General features: G+C 39.9%; 1 protein-coding gene across 2 annotated transcripts in view; it reads right to left on the minus strand.

Annotated features, from left to right (window-relative positions):
- SYNJ2 (synaptojanin 2) overlaps positions 1–19470 on the minus strand; it is a 186122-nt gene that overhangs the window by 75818 nt on the left and 90834 nt on the right. For both annotated transcript variants that reach the window (XM_089669736.1, XM_089669735.1), the window contains 4 exons: positions 18123–18209; positions 11127–11188; positions 7456–7552; positions 3680–3852 (listed from right to left, as the gene is read on the minus strand). In XM_089669736.1, coding sequence (XP_089525862.1) covers positions 3680–3852; positions 7456–7552; positions 11127–11188; positions 18123–18209 — 419 coding nt within the window. The remainder of the gene's footprint in view (positions 1–3679; positions 3853–7455; positions 7553–11126; positions 11189–18122; positions 18210–19470) is intronic.

The following is a 19470-nucleotide window of genomic DNA, read 5'->3' on the forward strand; positions in this document are numbered from 1 at the left end:
TTCAGAACTTTTTCCACCTTTAATGTGACCTATAAACTGTACAACTCAGTTGAACAACAAACTAAAATCTTTTAGGTGAAGGGAATTAAAAATAAACTAAAATAATATGGTTGCATACAGTTGTGGCCAAAATTATTCAACCCCCAATGCTGTAAAGGGGTTTAGGGACTATAGTGTACATTTGGAATTGTATTCAGAATCAAATCCTACAAGGACGTTGTAACTACCCAAATGCAACTAAAATGACATCAATTGTTTATGTAATACAGTAGTAAATGGTTCTTATGTGGTTTCTTCATTGCCACAATTATTCAACCCCTTAAAGACTACCACTCTGAAGAACAGAGGTTCATACAGGTGCTTTCCATCAGGTATTGAAAACACCTGTGGATGTCACCGAGCAGCAATCAAGCATAATAAGCACCAATTAGGCAGCTTTAAAATGACTGTGATACTCAGCTCCTTCTAGACATTTACTGGTGTGGTTACAAACATGGTGAAGGCAAGAGAATGGTCCAGGAAGACAAGAGAAGAGGTGATTTCTCTTCACAGGAAGGGCAATGGCTATAAGAAGATTGCAAAGATGTTAAACATACCAAGAGACACCTTAGGAAGCATCATTCGCAAATTCAAGGCAAAGGGCACTGTTGAAACGCTACCTGGTCGTGGCAGAAAGAAGATGCTGACTTCGACTGCTGTGCGCTACCTGAAGCGTAGAGTGGAGAGAAGTCCCCGTGTGACTGCTGAGGAACTGAGAAAAGATTTGTCAGATGTGGGTACAGAAGTTTCAGCCCAGACAATAAGACGCACACTGCGTAATGAAGGCCTCCGTGCCAGAACTCCCAGGCGTACCCCCTTGCTGTCTCCAAAGAATAAGAAGAGTCGACTGCAGTATGCCAAAAGCCATGTGGACAAACCACAAAAGTTGTGGGATAGTGTTCTGTGGACTGATGAAACAAAATTAGAACTGTTTGGGCCCATGGATCAACGCTATGTTTGGAGGAGGAAGAACAAGGCCTATGATGAAAAGAACACCTTGCCTACTGTGAAGCATGGTGGAGGGTCAATCATGCTTTGGGGCTGTTTTGCTTCTGCAGGTACAGGGAAGCTTCAGCGTGTGCAAGGTACCATGAATTCTCTTCAGTACCAGGAGATATTGGATGGAAACGTGATGCAGTCCGTCACACACCTGAGGCTTGGGAGACGTTGGACCTTTCAACAGGACAATGATCCCAAGCATACCTCCAAGTCCACTAGAGCATGGTTGCAGAGGAAAGGCTGGAACATTTTGGAGTGGCCATCGCAGTCACCAGACTTAAATCCGATTGAGAACCTCTGGTGGGACTTAAAGAAAGCAGTTGCAGTGCGCAAGCCTAAGAATGTGACTGAACTGGAGGCCTTTGCCCATGAAGAATGGGCGAAGATACCCGTAGATCGCTGCAAGACACTTGTGTCAAGCTATGCTTCACGTTTAAAAGCTGTTATAACTGTAAAAGGATGCTGTACTAAGTACTAAGATTGAATGTCACTTGGGGGTTGAATAAAACTGATAATGCTGTGAGCACAGAAAAGACATTTGTGGTTATTTCATTATAACTGTTATGTTATATTTGTCTGACCTACAAGTGCCTCTTTAATGTAAATGTAAGCAAGATGACTGAATGATCAAAAGCAATGTCAAACTGGCCAAAACACTCAATTTCAGTGGGGGTTGAATAATTTTGGCCACAACTGTAAGTGTGCACACCCTTAAACTAATACTTTTTGAAGCACCTTTTGATTTTATTCCAGCACTCAGTCTTTTTGGGTATGAGTCTGTCAGCATGGGACATCTTGAATGGCCAATATTTGGCAACTCTTCCTTGCAAAAACACTCCAAATCTGTCAGATTGCGAGGGCATCTCCCTGTGCACAGCCCTCTTCAGAACACCCACAGATTTTCAATCGGATTTAGGTCTAGGCTCTGGCTGGGCCATTCCAAAACTTTAATCTTCTTCCAGTGAAGCCATTCCTTTGTTGGTTTGTATGTATGCTTTGGGTCGTTGTCATACTGAAAGATGAAAGATGAAGTTCCTCTTCATGTTCAACTTTCTAGCAGAAGCCTGAAGGTTTTGTGCCGATATTGACTGGTATTTGGAACTGTTCATAATTCCTTCTACCTTGACTAAGGCCCCAGTTCCCGCTAAAGAAAAACAGCCCCCAAGCATGATGCTACCAGCACCATGCTTCACTGTGGGTATGGTGTTCTTTTGGTGATGTGCAATGTTGTTTTTGTGACAGAAATATCTTTTGGAATTATGGCCAAAAAGTTCAACCTTGGTTTCATTAGACCATTACACATTTTCCCACATGCTTTTGGGAGACTTTAGATGTGTTTTTGCAAAATGTAGTCGGGCTTAGATGTTTTTCTTCGTACGAAAAGGCTTCTGTCTTGCCACTCTACCCATTAGCCCAGACATATGAAGAATACAGGAGATTGTTGTCACATGTACCACACAGCCAGTACTTGCCAGATATTCCTGCAGCTCCTTTAATGTTGCTGTAGGCCTCTTGGCAACCTCCCAGTCCAGTTTTCGTCTTGTCTTTTCATCAATTTTGGAGGGACGTCCAGTTCTTGGTAATGTCACTGTTGCGCCATATTTTCTCCACTTGATGATGACTGTCTTCACTGTGTTCCATGGTATATCGAATGCCTTGGAAATTCTTTTGTACCCTTTTCCTGACTGATACCTTTTAACAATTAGATCCCTCTGATATTTTGGAAGCTCTCTGCGGACCATGGCTTTTGCTGTAGGATGCGACTAAGAAAATGTTAGGAAAGACCTACTAGAACAGCTGAACTTTATTTGGGGTTAATCAGAGGCACTTTAAATGATGGCAGCTGTGTACTGACTCCTATTTAACATGATTTTGAATGTGATTGCTTACTTCTGAACACAGCTACATCCCCAGTTATAAGAGGGTGTGCACACGTATGCAACCACATTATTTTAGTCTTTTATTTTTACTTCCCCCTAAAAGATTTCAGCTTGTTTTTCAAAAGAGTTGTACAGTTTATAGGTCACATTAAAAGTGGAAAAAGTTTTGAAATTATTTATCTTTGTTTAATTTTTTTACATTACAGAAACCTGGCATTTTAACAGAGGTGTGTAGACTTTTTATATCCACTGTATTATTCAAGCACAGTCTGCTGTAAAATCCTTGAGGTGTCAATAGGAGCCATGCTGTTGTAATTCATACCTCACCATTAAATTTTCACAACAGAACACAGGAAACAAGCATTAAAAAAATCTATATATTTACACCATCCAAAACTGTAAAAAAAAAAGAATAAAATACTACTCAGAAAACTGTGTCTGCAAAGGACTATATGCATGGCCAACTCTACAAGAAATAAATTACCACCCACCCCATATTACTGGTTGAAATGAAGACAGGATTATTACTGTTACTACGTTCACCTTCATTTTATGTTCTACCTAACTAACTCAGAGTTATGTCAGAAATACCAACAGCACAAGTCTCCTTGAAACTGCCCTTGCTAGCTCAGACAAACCCAGGCTAAGGAAATTCTAAAACTATTATCATGGCTTGTCCCATACAAATTCCAGCCATGTGGCTGGAAAAGTGGCATAAAATTTTTTTTATTCATTTTGCCAAAACAGGCAAAACTACTTACCTCTTAGTTAGGTTTTCTCCTTTTGTAAAGACCCCAAACTCTTCCAAGTTTAGTTTTAACTGGGGTTTCAGTAAGTTTTCCAACTTCTCTATCTTTCCTCCTTTGACAATCTGGTGGTAATCAAAATTTATCATTGGCACATCTTCTGCATGCTGAGATGCCCATAGTAGCTTCTAAAGAAAAGGAAAAATGACAGTTATTAAAACACTTGTGGAAAGAAAATAGCTGGAATGAAAGTAGACCAGGGCTCCTTCACCTCTTGGTTCAATATAATGAGGTTGAGAAGAAAGAAAATGCCAATTAAATGATGTTCAGGGAACCAAGGTCCAAAATTATTTCACTTTATTCACTATAAGGAGCCTTGTTTATTTTGGACTTTTGCCATTATTTGATTTCCGCTCCTTGACCTCATTACATTTAACTGAAAAATCAGTGTTATTTACCAAGTGTATTACATAGTCAACTTGCAACATTGACTTTATTTGACCATATAATATGAATTTTAAAAATGTCCGACCCCTGGGACCTGAAATAAAAAAATAACCATGCAAAATTTGAATAGCTTATAGGATAATTTGGTGTATGAACAATAGGCAAAGTAATCAACCATCATCACACGTGTTTCCATGAAATACAATCATATATGTTGTAGTAGAAAACAGAAACTATTATGGGTCCTGGCAGTACTCAATGACATACCTAAGCCTCTTTGCTATCTAATGTTCATGTTATTAAGTGAAATATAACTGAATTTTTTTTAACTCTGTGTAGGTTATTATTTATTTGTATCATATTGGGAGGCTGAATTAAACCTGAATATACTACTGTTTAGTGTTGTGTTTAATTGCATAGTTGGGGGAAATTTAACCCCCCCTATATTGTAATTGGACTTTATAGAAATTCTGCATATGTAACAAAAAATACAATGTAGAGAACTCAGATAAGGAATATATTGATTTGTTTTAAAACAAATAAATTATGCAGTTAAAAAATGTAAAACATATTAACCACTTCCTGTCCACAATCCCTATATTTAGATTTCTCAGCATGGTGCCCCATGGTAAGGTATGTTAAACGTGTCCATTAAAAAAAATCCATCATAAATTTAGGCCGAAATGTATTCTGCTACATGTCTTTGCTAAAACAAATCCCAATACGTATAAGTTAATTGTTTTACGTGAAAGTTATAGAGTTTACAAATGGCGGTATAGATACTGGAATTTTTATTTTTTTTTACTAATAATGGCGGCGATCAGCAATTTATAGCGGAACTGCAGCGAGCATTTTGACACTGGGGGGAACTGACTTGGTGTCACTGACATCCCTATTGACACCAATACAGTGATCAGTGCTAAAAAAAAGCACTGACACTGTACTAATGGCACTGGACAGGAAGAGGTTAACATACGGGGCAATTAAAGGGTTAACTGTGTGCTGAGAGTGTTATACCAGGGGGCAGGGTGTGATTCACTGTAAGCACACTGCTCTGGATTACTGTGCACAGCCATCCAGAGCAGTGTGCCCGAGCCAACAGGGAGGAGGACTGTTAGTAAACAAAGCAGCCCTCCTCCCCGTCAGTGATCGTCAGTAATCACCGGGCGCTGGCGGGTAATCACCGGCCTGGACCCGATGATTGACAGCTGCGAATGGTGGCGCGCACCCCCGACCCGGAAATGCAAAGTCACGTATATATGCACGTGATTTTGCGCACTCGTGCCGCCTTCTAGCAGTATATCTGCTATAGGGTGGTCGGGAAGCAGTTAATGAACATGCTCCTTTAGAGAGCCATTAGCTGAAACATTGGGGTTTATTTACTAAAGCTGGCTCGCTCTGTGCATGGTAGCCAATCAGCTTCTAACCTCAGCTTGTTCAATTAAGGTTTAGCAATAAATCCTGTAAGCTGATTGGTTTCAATGCAGAAGTGCACAGGATTCTGAGTGAACCAGCTTTAGTAAATAAAACCGTGTGTCACTGACAGATTACCGTATTTGCCGGCGTATAAGACGACTTTTTGACCCTTGAAAATCTTCTCAAAAGTCGGGGGTCGTCTTATACGCCGGTACACATGTTTAGGGGGGCTGCGGCATTAAGTACAGGGGTTTGCAGGGGCTGATGTCTCTTACCTGGATCCAGTCCCACGACGATCCGGTCCAGGAAGCGCGGCGTCTCTTTCAGTTCGGCCACTGGATGTTCGTGCGGCTGCTCGGCCCCGCCTCCTCCTTGGCCGCCAGAACTGTAGCTCAGGAAAGGCACACAGGCGGCCAATCACCGGTGAGGGGGCGGAGCCGAGCGGCCCCGCGAAAATTGAGTGCCGGAGCAGCAGGTAAGTGTTCTGTGTAGAGGTGCTGCTGCAACCACATATGCTGGCTGCAGCAGCACCATACGAGAACAGGGTCAGCAAGTCTCAGTGGGAGGAATAGTGCCCCATCATTGGTGTCACTGATACCAATGATGGGGCACTATTCCTCCCACTGATACCAACGATGGGGCACTATTCCTCCCACTGACACCAACGATGGGGCACTATTCCTCCCCCCCACTGACACCAACGATGGGGCACTATTCCCCCCCCCACTGACACCAACGATGGGGCACTATTCCACCCCCCACTGACACCAATGATGGGGCACTATTCCACCCCTCACTGACACCAATGATGGGGCACCATTCCTCCCACTGACACCAATGATGGGGCACTATTCCTGCCACTGATACCAATGATGGGGCACTATTCCTGCCACTGATACCAATGATGGGGCACCATTACTGCCACTGATACCAATGATGGGGCACCTATTCCCCCCACTGATACCAATGATGGGGCACTATTCCTGCCACTGATACCAATGATGGGGCACTATTCCTGCCACTGATACCAATGATGGGGCACTATTCCTCCAACTGACATCAATGATGGGGCACTATTCCTCCCACTGATACCAATGATGGGGCACTATTCCTCCCACTGATACCAATGATGGGGCACTATTCCTCCCACTGATACCAATGATGGGGCACTATTCCTCCCACTGATACCAATGATGGGGCACTATTCCTCCCACTGACATCAATGATGGGGCACTATTCCTCCCACTGGTGTGCATTGGAAGAGGGGTAGTCTTATACGGCGAGTATAGCCCAAACACTACATTTTAGCAGGAAAAGTAGGGGGGTCGTCTTATACGCCCAGTCGTCTTATACGCCGGCAAATACGGTAGGTCCGAACTAACAATCCAAAACAAATCTGAGTGGTTCTTGATCATGTCATTATGTCAGCTGTGATAAAATGGTCACATGCAGGCAGAAGGCTTCATTTCCAAATTAAACATTCAGCCAGCAGACTACATTGTAAATGCCACTGCAGCCTGAAGGTGGCAGTGTGCATCTTTTTAAAACTAACTCTCAGATACAATTACAGTATTAAAAAAATGCAATAAAAATGACCAAAAAAAGCTTTCATTGCAGTCCTAAAATAAAGAAAGACTAAAGTGTACATTTAAAAGAAGAAAAGTGGTGTTACTCCTTATAGAGCATCAATTGTCAAACATCTGCTACTTCTGTCAGTGCATTACAAATGTTATTTGACACACTAAATCAGTAGATAGCAGACGGGCAGTTTTTATTAAATTTCAACAATGATAAAAACAATACAAAAATATTCTTAAAGGCTTAAATCCATCTAATTAATTATTTATACATATGATATTACTTTAGGTTACCAAATGTATCAAACTATTCATAAACGTATATTTACAGTATGTGGGACTGCATGTTACCTTAAAGGCACGGCTTAGAACCTCTTCTCCTCCTTTGCTCCTCAAAAGATTTACAATCACTTGCTTACCATACTGTTCTTTTAATAGCATCATGTGTCTAGAAAAACAAATAAGAAAAGTTTAGTACGAATATATAAATACAGTTAGAAGGAGAATTACAAGTAATAGCTAAAATCTGATTAGCCAACATGGTCAATATCCCTATATTCCCTCGCACTGCTTTTTATAAATACCACCCACTGTATCCAATAAAACACTTTTAAACTATATCAAGAGAAAAAAAGCAAATCCAGCGCTCAGGTCTATAAGAAACCCAAGAACATGGTAACATTCACTCGCTGCGGTGCACCCCTCCAAAGATCAGGGAATCTTGATAATACTGGAAGAAAGCAAAAAAGGGCACACTCTCCCCGTGCATTACCCTGATAAAAAAGAATTTATTGGGTAATAAGAAATAATTGTATATTTATTATGAATGAGATGAAAAGATTTTTGTTATTACTGTGAAAAATCAATAAATATTTAAATTAAAAAATAAATAAATAATTTATTGAAAATGACAAAAGTATATACTCACAAACCAAGAGTCATGTAAACAAACAAGGAACCAATGTGACAGTCCCAGCAAATGGTGGTCTTGCGACAGGGTATACTAACGCGTTTCAGGAGACTAACTCCCTTCCTCAGAGCTAAAACTAGACATGTTGGAAGCCTATATAGGGGAGCAGGATAAAATGTGAGGCCAATTAAGCGGATCACATTAGTGAATGAGAGCCAGTGTAAATGCATTAGTGTGAATGCATCCGTCCAGAGTGACGGTCGTTACATGGCTCGAGCTCCCGGCGTCTGTACACACCTGCAGGATGGCATTTACACTGGTTCTCATTTACTAAAGTTTACTCAGCCTACTTGGCATCACAGTAAGTCCTTCCTGTTTTTTTCATTTCTACATATCTTTATCAACAGCACTTACAACATCATGTGTATATGTATATATATATATATATATATATATTCCTTTTTGGTTTTTTTTATTCTCCACTGTGTATGGCAGTCGTCATGGTCATAGATGACCGGCGCCATGGTCACATTATTCCTTCCCTCCCATTTGGTTGACCTATCAGTTGAGTGGTCACTTGGAGGGGGAAGAGTCTCTTTGGTCTTTCATATGATCCATTTAATTGGCCTCACATTTCATCCTGCTCCCCTGTATAGGCTTCCAACACGTCTAGTTGTTTTAGCTCTGAGGAAGGGAGTTCGTCTCCCGAAACACGTTAGCATATCCTGTCACAAGACCACCATTTGCTGGGACTGTCACATTGGTTCCTTGTTTGTTTACATGACTCTCGGTTTGTGAGTATACTTTTGTCATTTTCAATAAATTCTTTTTTATCACTTTAATGCACGAGGACAGTGCGCCCTTTTTTGCTTTCATCCACTTTTAAACTATAACCCAAATTCAGATTGTAAAGTAAATTTAAACCGGTAAGCTGCTATATATTACATTTTTGTTCCAAGGATCTTTAAGGAAAATTCTTTTCTCTTACTATACTGGAGCTGGCATGTAACGTTATCCAATATTTCATTTAGCCCATGAGGTAAACATTCTTTTCTAACTAGAAAGGAAATCTGTATAATTACATTTTCAGTTACTTTAACCTGACTACTTTTTGCTTCCTTTATTTCAAACATACAAATAAAGTAAATAGAACTGAATACATAAGGCAGTTAGTTACCTCCCATACTGAAGTGCCCAACCTAGCAACTGTATTTGAAAAGAAACCATAAAGATTTCATCAAAGGTTATATCTTTCTGGGAATGCTGCCATCTCCAATGCAAGGAGATAAATAAAGCTGTAATAGCCTGCCTGCTGAACATGACCATACTATGCCTGGTTGAATAATATGCACATCTTGGCTGCCCTGGGGACTTAAAACACAATGCACCTTTGCTCTTGGCCTATTCAGAAGAATAAGAGTATAATCTCAGTATCAAAAGCGCTAGTAATATATGTACAATCGTCACACATATCAAAAATAGCTATTATGCAGCTATACTGTAAAACAATACGTAACTATAATTTCACAATAAGCTTAATATTAATGATCTCATCGCATGTTCCCAAAACTTTTTTTTTAATCATGTATATATGATAATGAGATACATACTGTAGGTGCAGCTTTGCTTATTACATATGCAGACTCTGCTTCCTACTTTGCTCTACCTCCCCTTGTGTGGCTGATATATTAATGAAATATTTGTTAAAGTGTTACTATACCCAGGACCCTGCATTCACTATATCTGGTCTCCCACAGTACACTGCTAAATACCTTTTCTCATCAGCAGTTAGAGCAGTCTTGTGACTTCTATCAGTGTTCAGCAGAGCATTGGTTAAAGCTTGTAGGATGAGTTTTATCTAGGAGGATGCAGTACCTCTAGCAGCCAGTGAGCGGTAATGATGTGCAGTAACCTCTAGCAACCAGTGAGTGGTAAGGATGTGCAGTAACCTCTAGCAACCAGTGAGTGGTAAGGATGTGCACTAACCTCTAGCAACCAGTGTGTGGTAAGGATGTGCAGTAACCTCTAGCAACCAATGGGTGAGCAGTAATGATGAGCAATAACCTCTAGTAGGAAATCAGTGAGCAGTATTAATCTGCAGTAACTTCTAGAAACCAATGAGTGATCAGTAATGATGTGCTGTAACCTCTAGCAACTAATCAGTGAGCTGTAATGTGTGCTGTAACATCTACCAACCAGTCAGTGAGCTGTAATGATATGCTGTAACCTTTGGCAACCAATTGCAATTGCTGACTAATCTGCTAAATAAAATGATTTTGCGTCTAGCTGCCAGTTGGCAGGTGGAGAGTGAAATTGCATGGAGGGGGCAAATGAAAATGTTTGCCCAGGGTCCAATCAATATTAAAGACAGCCCTGTCTCCACATGATGTGTCTAATCAGGACATAAGAGGGAGACACTGGAAGAAGGGGAGGATCAGAGAAGTCAGGATCAAACAGCCTTTTTACACAATGCAGAGGATTAACCCCTTAGGTTCCACAGCGAGTATAACAAGCATGCTTTACTGTATATACAGACTGATTTTACTGTTGTGGGTTTAGTAACACTTTAAGCAGTTAGTAGTAGTCATTGTAGTAGATATGCTACCCTGCCCCTAGTGGCTAACATGTATATTTAATACAAGTACAAACATATGGAAAGTCAAGCATGTACAAAGGTCAAAGAGGTTGTAAATTTGAGTGAACAAACCGTATCCTTCTATACTGTGTACTTGCCTCTATTCCAATTAGATTAGAATATTGTTTTTTTTTATAGAAAGAAGGTAAAGAACATATCCAAACACATCCAGCTGTACACTTCCATAGGACCTTTAGCTTCTGGACCACCACTCAGTGGTGATGGTACTGAATGCAAAGTGTCTGTAAAGGTTTAAAAGGCCTATACTAAATAAAGCATGTGTACTGGCTAATAGCAAGGAACTGCTTAACTGTAAATATTACCCCCCCAAAGAACCGAGTAGCTCACCGAGTACCTGCATATCACATAAAACCGCAATCCTTGATTCTTGTGTGAATTTTAAACACAGATAAAAGATGTTCAAGATTTTTGTAAAAACATTTCACATTTTAAGTGTTTTCAAAAGACCTTTCATACCTGTCAAATGCTGGTGCATTGGCCTCCAGTCCTCTAGTGAGCTTAAGATGATGGGAGCCAACCTGTAACAATAGAGTTTGTGAAATCAAGCCTTGTCTGAAGATGAGCAGTGCAATAAACATTAAATTATATAGTTTATCTGATCTTATTTTTATATGTTGACTTTAGAGTTTGAGGGTTCTTTTTATATCGAGTATGGACTTCAGCTCCATGCCCCATGCCTTTCAGAGCTGAGAGATCCTGTGTAAATCCTTCACTTTGAATGAATGTAGTAGACAGATGGCTATAGATAAACAGGTACAACTTATGTAGGAGGATTTGTTTAATCTCTGTGTATCACCTGGGGGCAGTTACTTCACTCGGTATATGTAAGCATTTACAACCACTTTAAATGTTTTAATCCTGCTGCTGCTAGCATCAGTAAATAAATAGGAACGTATATCATATTCACTGGTTTTAAACTTTTTTTGTTTACATTTCTTCAGTTACTTCTTGGTTTTCAGGCCTAGGCAAATTATGTCATACATCCCAGGAGTCTTCTTGAGCAGAGGAGGGGAGGAGTTGTTTTCTCAGCTAAGTACACCCTCATGCCTACTTGCCTAAGCTAAGGAAATATGGATTCCCGGAAGTAAATGCTATTGCCCTTATTCAAGATGGCCGTAGCCAGAAATTCCAGGGGGTGTTCTTCAAAGTGATTTCTCAGCAAAATAAAGCATGAAGACATGGATGGATTGGGGAGTTTGGTTTGAATATTAAAAATGAATTAAATGACTAAATGTCCCCCTCCCCCTGTACACACACATACAAACATAAACACGTGGTGGGTAAGACAAATGCAAACATGGTGACTGCGCCACACATATAATACACACTGTTACATATTGCTAAGAACATTGGAGTGAAAGCAATAATTCTAGGGCCATCATTCACTGTTAACTCTTAATTATACCATATGAGCTGTACAGACGTTTAGGTTGTAATTTGTCGCCTATGAAATATTTGAGGTACCATAGTTTTTCACCATTTCATGGGCAAATGTGATTTTAAAGGAGAAGCTCACCTTTTAAACAAAAATAATAAATGCACATTTTTTTTGCAGGTAAAAAAAATGTGCATTTATTATTTTTGTCTATAGGAGTCTGGAAAGCATTGCGCCTGTGATCAGTAGATCGCTGATACCATGCAGGTCTCCTGCAGACCTGTCAGAATATCTGCTTGCTGTACGGGATGTAGGAGCAAGCAGATATTCTGACAGGAAGGTTTCAATGAACATCCATGGCACTCCACAGCGATGTGGTAGTTCATTGAAAGCTACAAGCCCACAGCTGCTAAGGTTGTCGGGACTTGCACTTCATTCATTCACAGAAGTTTTCAAATTTGACAGATAGTATGGGGAGACTTCTCCCCGTATCACCTGTCAGAGGGAGGGAGGGCGGCAGGCCGTGGCTGCGGCTATGGGAACATGTTACATGTTCCATCCTAAAAACAGGTGGACTATGTAACATGTGAACTTATCCTTTAAGGTCTGGCTAAGGTTGGTTTGACATGCTTGGTACAAGCGTACCTCGGTTTACGAATTTAATGCGTTCTGCGAGACTTTTCGTATTGCGAAAAATTCATAAACTGAAACGTGGTTTCCCATAGGAATGCATTGAAAACCAATTAATCCGTTGCGAAGGTCGTAAAAAAGTTAACAAAAAAAGTTTTTTATCTGTTCAAAATTCTTTATAAAGTGCACTTTAAAGGCATAAATACTGTAATGGGACATGATTAAAAATTAATTCGTAAATGCATTGAAAACCAATTAATCTGTTTGTATTGCGAAAAAAATTCGTAAATGCATTGAAAACCAATTCATCCGTTCTGGAGGTCATAAAAAAAGTAAAAAAAAAAAGTTTTTTATCTGTTCAAAATTCTTTATAAAGTGCACTTTAAAGGCATAAATACTGTAATGGGACATGATTAAAAATGAATTCGTAAATGCATTGAAAACCAATTAATCTGTTTGTATTACGAAAAAAATTCGTAAATGCATTGAAAACCAATTAATCCGTTCTGGAGGTCAGAAAAAAGTAAAAAAACGTCTTATCTGTTCAAAACTCTTTATAAAGCGCACTTTAAAGGCACAGTACTGTACAGGGACCTGATTAAAAAAAAATTGTAAATGCATTGAAAACCAATTAATCCGTTTGTATTGCAAAAAAAAAAATTGTAAACCAAGGCATTATTTTCAATGGATTTTAATTTGTAAACCGAAAAGTACGTTAACTGAGGTGTTCGTAAACTGAGGTACGCGTACGCCTGTATCTATTTACTCAATGCAACCCCAACCTTTATATTTTACCAAAAGATTGGGTATTATATTGTGTTAATGTGCACTAAAATTCATTGTAGTGTACTTTTTCCTAGAAATATCCATTTGATAAACATTTATACAAATATCATTCAGGAAAGAAAAACTTTTGAACTAAGAATGATAATTCTATTTGACACAAGAGATAACGACCTTAACTTGGACATGGGATTCCTCACTCATTATCCAACAGTTTTATGACTATTAACTAGCTTGACCCCCTCTGTGTGAGTGTAGTATCCCCCCCTCCTTTTGCTGTATCTTATCTGTAGCCTTTTTTTTTTTTTTTTCATCCCTTCTAACATTCTGCTTAAACTTTGTGATTTGTACAGTACTGCTTGGACTTTGAAGAAGGGGACATACCCCGAAAGCTTGTCCTCAAAATTGTATGTTAGTGCAAATAAAAAAAGTATCACGGACAGTACTCAATTGTTTCTGTCGCAAATGCACTAATTCGGCTACAATCACCTCATACAAATATCATGCAACATAAAAAAATTGCAAATACCATTTTTTTTATTCTATAAGGTCTCTTCTTCTAGAAAATATATATAATGGTTTGTGGGTTTTAGGACATTTTCTTTCCAAAAATTCAGATGTATGTGCAAAATGAAATGATTGTTCTGGTCCCGAAGTGATTTACTTTTGAAAATCTTACACTGTCACGCTGTCAAATATTATTGGTGAAAATAAAAGTGACTTCACAGTCATGCAACTAACACACACAAAAAAAAAAAACACAGCGTCCTTTGTGTGCTCAACAGCCCTTGTGTCTTTCAGAATGTGAAAGTGGTTATTACAGAAATAATTATAGAAGGATTTGTCTGGGCTTCAGGTAAGCTTCTTACATGTTATAATACACAAATCCATGCCTGATTAAAGGATACCTTGTACTTCTGTTACACTTCATTCTTTTCTTCCAGGCAGTTAAATACATATTTAATATGTTGCAACTGGGAGAAAAATGGCTCATGCAGGGGCAATTTTCTCCAACTAATACGGAGCACAAGTCTTACTGCTTCCTACACAGCATGAAGGCACCCATTCAGTTTAGCACAACATAACAGTTTGCAGCAGAACAACAACATAAAGTGTCCCATGTGCCTTACAAAAAATGGATTTAACTCATCTAGAAATATTTGTGGGACTTAAAGAGTAGCATGTTAAAAAAAATAATAAAAATAAAATAGAGACATAATTTACCCAACAAGAGGTGTATTGTGCAGAACAACAAAGTGTGTTTGTTTCAAATGGCTGATCTTGTTTGAGCACAGATGAAAAATTGAATAAAAGGTTAAACACTGGAACAGAAGGTTCGAGTTTTGCAGTTGTCTGCAGATATTATAAAAAATATCTTGTATTATCGCTTACCAGTTAAAGCCCTCTTGTTTTTCTCACCTGCCAAAGCAGAGGACAATAAAGCGCTGGTAAGGGCACACCCGTGTTGGGGCGCACTGTGACCAGTTTTTTAATCACTGGATATTTTTCGTTTTCACTAGAAATTTTTCATCACATTGTAGATTTAAAGATGTGATGTTTGATTTGGATTCACATACATTTTTTCACTTTATTTTTTTTCACATATTAATTACATTTTTTTTAAATATTATTGGTGGTTTAATTTTTTGGAATAATTGTTATTTCTATGATTAGTTTATCACTGTTAGGTGTGTATACCATCACTGTGGGTTTAATTTTAATATAGAGAAAAAGCTGTAACAACTCAAGAACTGCAGTTTTATTTATACACTGCTCAAAAAATTAAAGGAACACTTTTTAATCAGAGTGTAGCATCAAGTCAATTAAACTCCTGGGATATCGATCTGGTCAATTAAGTAGCAGAGGGGGTTGTTAATCAGTTTCAGCTGCTTTGGTGTTAATTAAATTAACAGGTGCACTAGATGGGTAACAATGAGACAACCCCCAAAACAGGAATGTTTTTACAGGTGGAGGCCAGTGACATTTTTTTCCCTACTCATCTTTTCTGACTGTTTTTCACTAGCTTTGCATTTGGCTAGGGTCAGTGTCACTACTGGTAGCATGAGGCGGTACCTGGACCCTACAGAGGTTGCACAGGCAGTCCAAATCTCCCAGGATGACACATCAATACGTGCCATTGCCAGAAGCTTTGTTGTGTCTCCCAGCACAGCAAGAGCATGGAGGATATTCCAGGAGACAGGCAGTTACTCTAGGAGAGATGGACAGGGCCGTAGAAAGTCCTTAACCCATCAGCAGGACTGGTATTTGCTCCTTTGTGCAAGGAGGAACAGGATAAGCACTGCCAGAGGCCTACAAAATGACCTCCAGCAGGTCACTAGTGTGAATGTCTCTGACCAAACAATCAGAAACAGACTTCATGAGGGTGGTCTGAGGGCCCGACATCCTCTAGTGGGCCCCGTGCTCACTGCCCAGCACCATTTGCCAATGAACACCAGAATTGGCAGGTCCGCCATTGGCGCCCTGTGTTTTTAACAGATGAGAGCAGGTTCACCCTGAGCACATTTGACAGATGTGAAAGTATCTGGAGAAGCCGTGGAGAATATTATGCTGCCTGTAACATTGTTCAGCATGAACGTTTTGGTGGTGGGTCAGTGATGGTCTGGGGAGATTTATCCATGGAAGGACGCACAGACCTCTACAGGCTAGACAATGGCACCCTGACTGCCATTAGGTATCGGGATGAAATCTTTGGACCCATTGTCAGACCCTACGCTGGTGCAGTGGGTCCTGGGTTCCTCCTGGTGCACGACAATGCCCGGCCTCATGTGGCGAGAGTATGCAGGCAGTTCCTAGAGGATAAAGGAATTGATACCATTGAATGGCCCCCATGCTCCCCTGACATAAAACAAATAGAACACCTCTGAGATACCATGTTTCGGTCCATCCAACGCTGCCAGGTTGCACCTCAGACTGTCCAGGAGCTCAGTGATCCTGGTCCAGATCTGGGAGGAAATACCCCAGGCCACCATCCATCGTCTCATTAGGTGCATGCCCCGAAGTTGTCAGGCATGCATATAAGCACGTGGGGCCATACAAACTACCGAGTACCATTTTGAGTTGCTGCTGTGAAATTTCAGCAATCTGATTTGTTTTCAAAGTGTTAATTTTTTTGAGCAGTGTATAAACTACAAAGTTGCCAGCATTGTAACCAGATCTCCACTGTGGAAATAAACTCCAGGGTAAATTATGATTTTTTTACACTACAAATGTATAACAGGATTGCTTAGATTTCATACACTGCAGTACTAAAGTACTAAGGCATTACCTCCATGGATAATCTATGGCTTTGGAGAACCATCTATACAAATGTACCTGACTTTCTGCATTGACAGTACACTTCCTTTTATAGCAGTCCAATATTAATTATTTATCTACCCAAGTTTTCTTGACCTGGTTCCATAGCTAGCTTGAAAAAAAGACATATATTCAGTAAGAAATCCACATCTTCATAAACCCTAAGAAGTTCAATGGAAACTGCTTGGTAACACAAATTGCTAATCAGCCAATCACATGGCAGCAACTCAATACATTTAGGCATCTAGACGTGGTGAAGACAACTTGCTGACGTTCAAACCAAGAATTAGAATGGGGAAGAAAGGGGATTTAAGTGACTTTGAACATGGCATGGTTGTTGGTGCCAGATGGGCTGGTCTGCGCATTTAAAAAACTGCTGATCTGCTGGGATTTTCAAGCACAACCATCTCTAGGGTTTACAGAAAACAACCCGAAAATGAGACAATATCCAGTGAGCGGCAGTTGTATGGACGAAAACGCCTTCTTGATGTCAGAGGTCAGAGAAGAATAGGCAGGGCTGATTGCTTTGAGATAATAGAAAGGCAAAAGAAACTCAAATAACCACTAATTACAACTAAGGTATGCAGAATACCATCTCTGAATGCACAAAATGCCGAACCTTGAAGCAGAAGACCACACTGGGTGCCACTCCTGTCAGCTAAAAACAGGAAACGGAGACTACAATTTGCACAGGCTCACCAAAATTGGACAGTAGAAGATTGGGAAAATGTTGCCTGGTCTAACGAGTCTCAATTTCCCTAGAGATGTTTGTGTGTGAAAATCCCTGTAGATCCGCAGTTTTTGAATGCAATTGGCCAGTCTACTTGTATATTGCATAAAAGGCGCAGAAATAGGAATAGAGATGGCTCTTAACTCAATTTTCTAAAGGCAGATAGACTGAGCATTTTGCAAGTGCAGTTGTCCAGAGCTTACTGAATGAGGGGGAACTCTGATGACTTCCATCCTACAATCATGTGTAAGCAAAAATGTGGTTTTATTTTCCTTGCATGTGATTGGGTATTCTTTGCAAAGTGACACTTCACTTAATTTACTAAGCTCTGGAGCAACTGCACTTGCAAATTGCACAGCCTATTTGCTTTTAGTAAATCAACCTGTGTGGTTCCCTGAATATAATCCACACATTTACCTATTTTTTGACCAACTTTCTTTACTTGGCTACTAATATGGCTTTCTGTTCTGCCACAAAAATATAAGATTTACTTGGGAGATAATATGATTAAGATACATGTCTCCCTTACAGTAATATATCACATATCTTGAAAAACTCTTTGTCAAGAACGTATGAAACATTTAAGTGATTTTTAAGACATTATATCATTATACTTTACCTGTAGTCCTGGTTGTTCCCAGAATAATGGGACGGATCCCCTGATCTGAATGAAGGACGATACGTCATTACCATCTACATATATTGTCTATAACGAGAGATAAAGCATTTATCGATGTTTGCAAGGAACTATTCCTTAACTGATAACATAACTAGCTACAGTATGAACAATTGTTGTACAGAGGGATAAAAAGCAAAACAGTAAACCCAACTTTGTATCAGTCAGACCACAAAAGGGCAGTGTGGGCGCACAAGAATGAAATACTTATATAAGAATGAAATACGTATATATACAATCATGTCTATTACTTAGAAAAGTAGAGGGTTCAGATGATGCTGAAGGGATAGGTTATTGTGGAACTCACTTGGCACTTCTTGTTTTTAAACAAGGTCAAACTCATACGGTTTCCCTTGATGCGTCATTGAAATAGACATGGGATCACACACACGCGTCATGAGAATAAAAAGTATACCCATCTCTACTTAAATTAGAACTAATGGCAATTTTTCTCATTTCAGATAGAGACCCGTCAGTTTGGTTGTTTTTTTTTTTTTTTTTGCCATCTGTGTTCCATTTGGGAGATTTCCTTTAAATTCCTGTCCCATAGCCAAAACAGAAAGTGAAATGAAATCGTCCAAAGTGAGAAAATCCTTGGTTATCACCAGGATCACCAGAACTAGTTTCCCAGTTGGAAGATTTCCCCTCTTTTACTGTTCTGGGGACAACCCGAAAATTTGGAATTTTCTTTCACTTTTATTGATAATGGTAAACATAACAAATAGAGAGGGTGAATTTCCCTAAAGGGTACATGCCTGATGAAGGGGTCCTTTAATAAGATGCCAGTCATAGGTTGGTAAAGCATCCACCCTATAAACAGCATAGAGGATCTCGTGCTCTCCTCGCAAAAAAACACGATACCTATAAGAAGAATTGCTTCTACTGGAATGCTTTTGTTTTGTCAGAAGGTAGGACAGTTCTAGCCAGTGACCCTTGACTATGTACACATTAGGCTCCTTGATCACCCCCCCAGGGACAGGTCACCCGTATCCCCCATCTGACTCTCCCTCCGCAAAACACCTGCTCCCCCCCCTTTTCCCCCCCCTTCTCTCCCCTGACTACCACTCCCTTTCCTTACTTCTTGGTCTAACTCCCCCCCCCCACCCCTCACCTTTAAATACTAAATAATAGCAATAGACAACAGGTTGCATGGGGCTGTACCAACAATGCCACCCCTGCAGTTCATGCTCTCTTGGCTCTCCACAGCTGAGAAAGCCCTGGTCTGTGCCAGGTACTGAAGCCCAGCACCGCCCTTCAGCACACCTGTGCATGCGTGTGCAATTCGTCAAAT

The sequence above is a fragment of the Staurois parvus genome, unplaced genomic scaffold (assembly GCF_062004578.1).
Source record: "Staurois parvus isolate SC_StPar_1 unplaced genomic scaffold, SC_StPar_1.0 ptg000081l, whole genome shotgun sequence".
NCBI classification, from domain to species: domain Eukaryota; kingdom Metazoa; phylum Chordata; class Amphibia; order Anura; family Ranidae; genus Staurois; species Staurois parvus.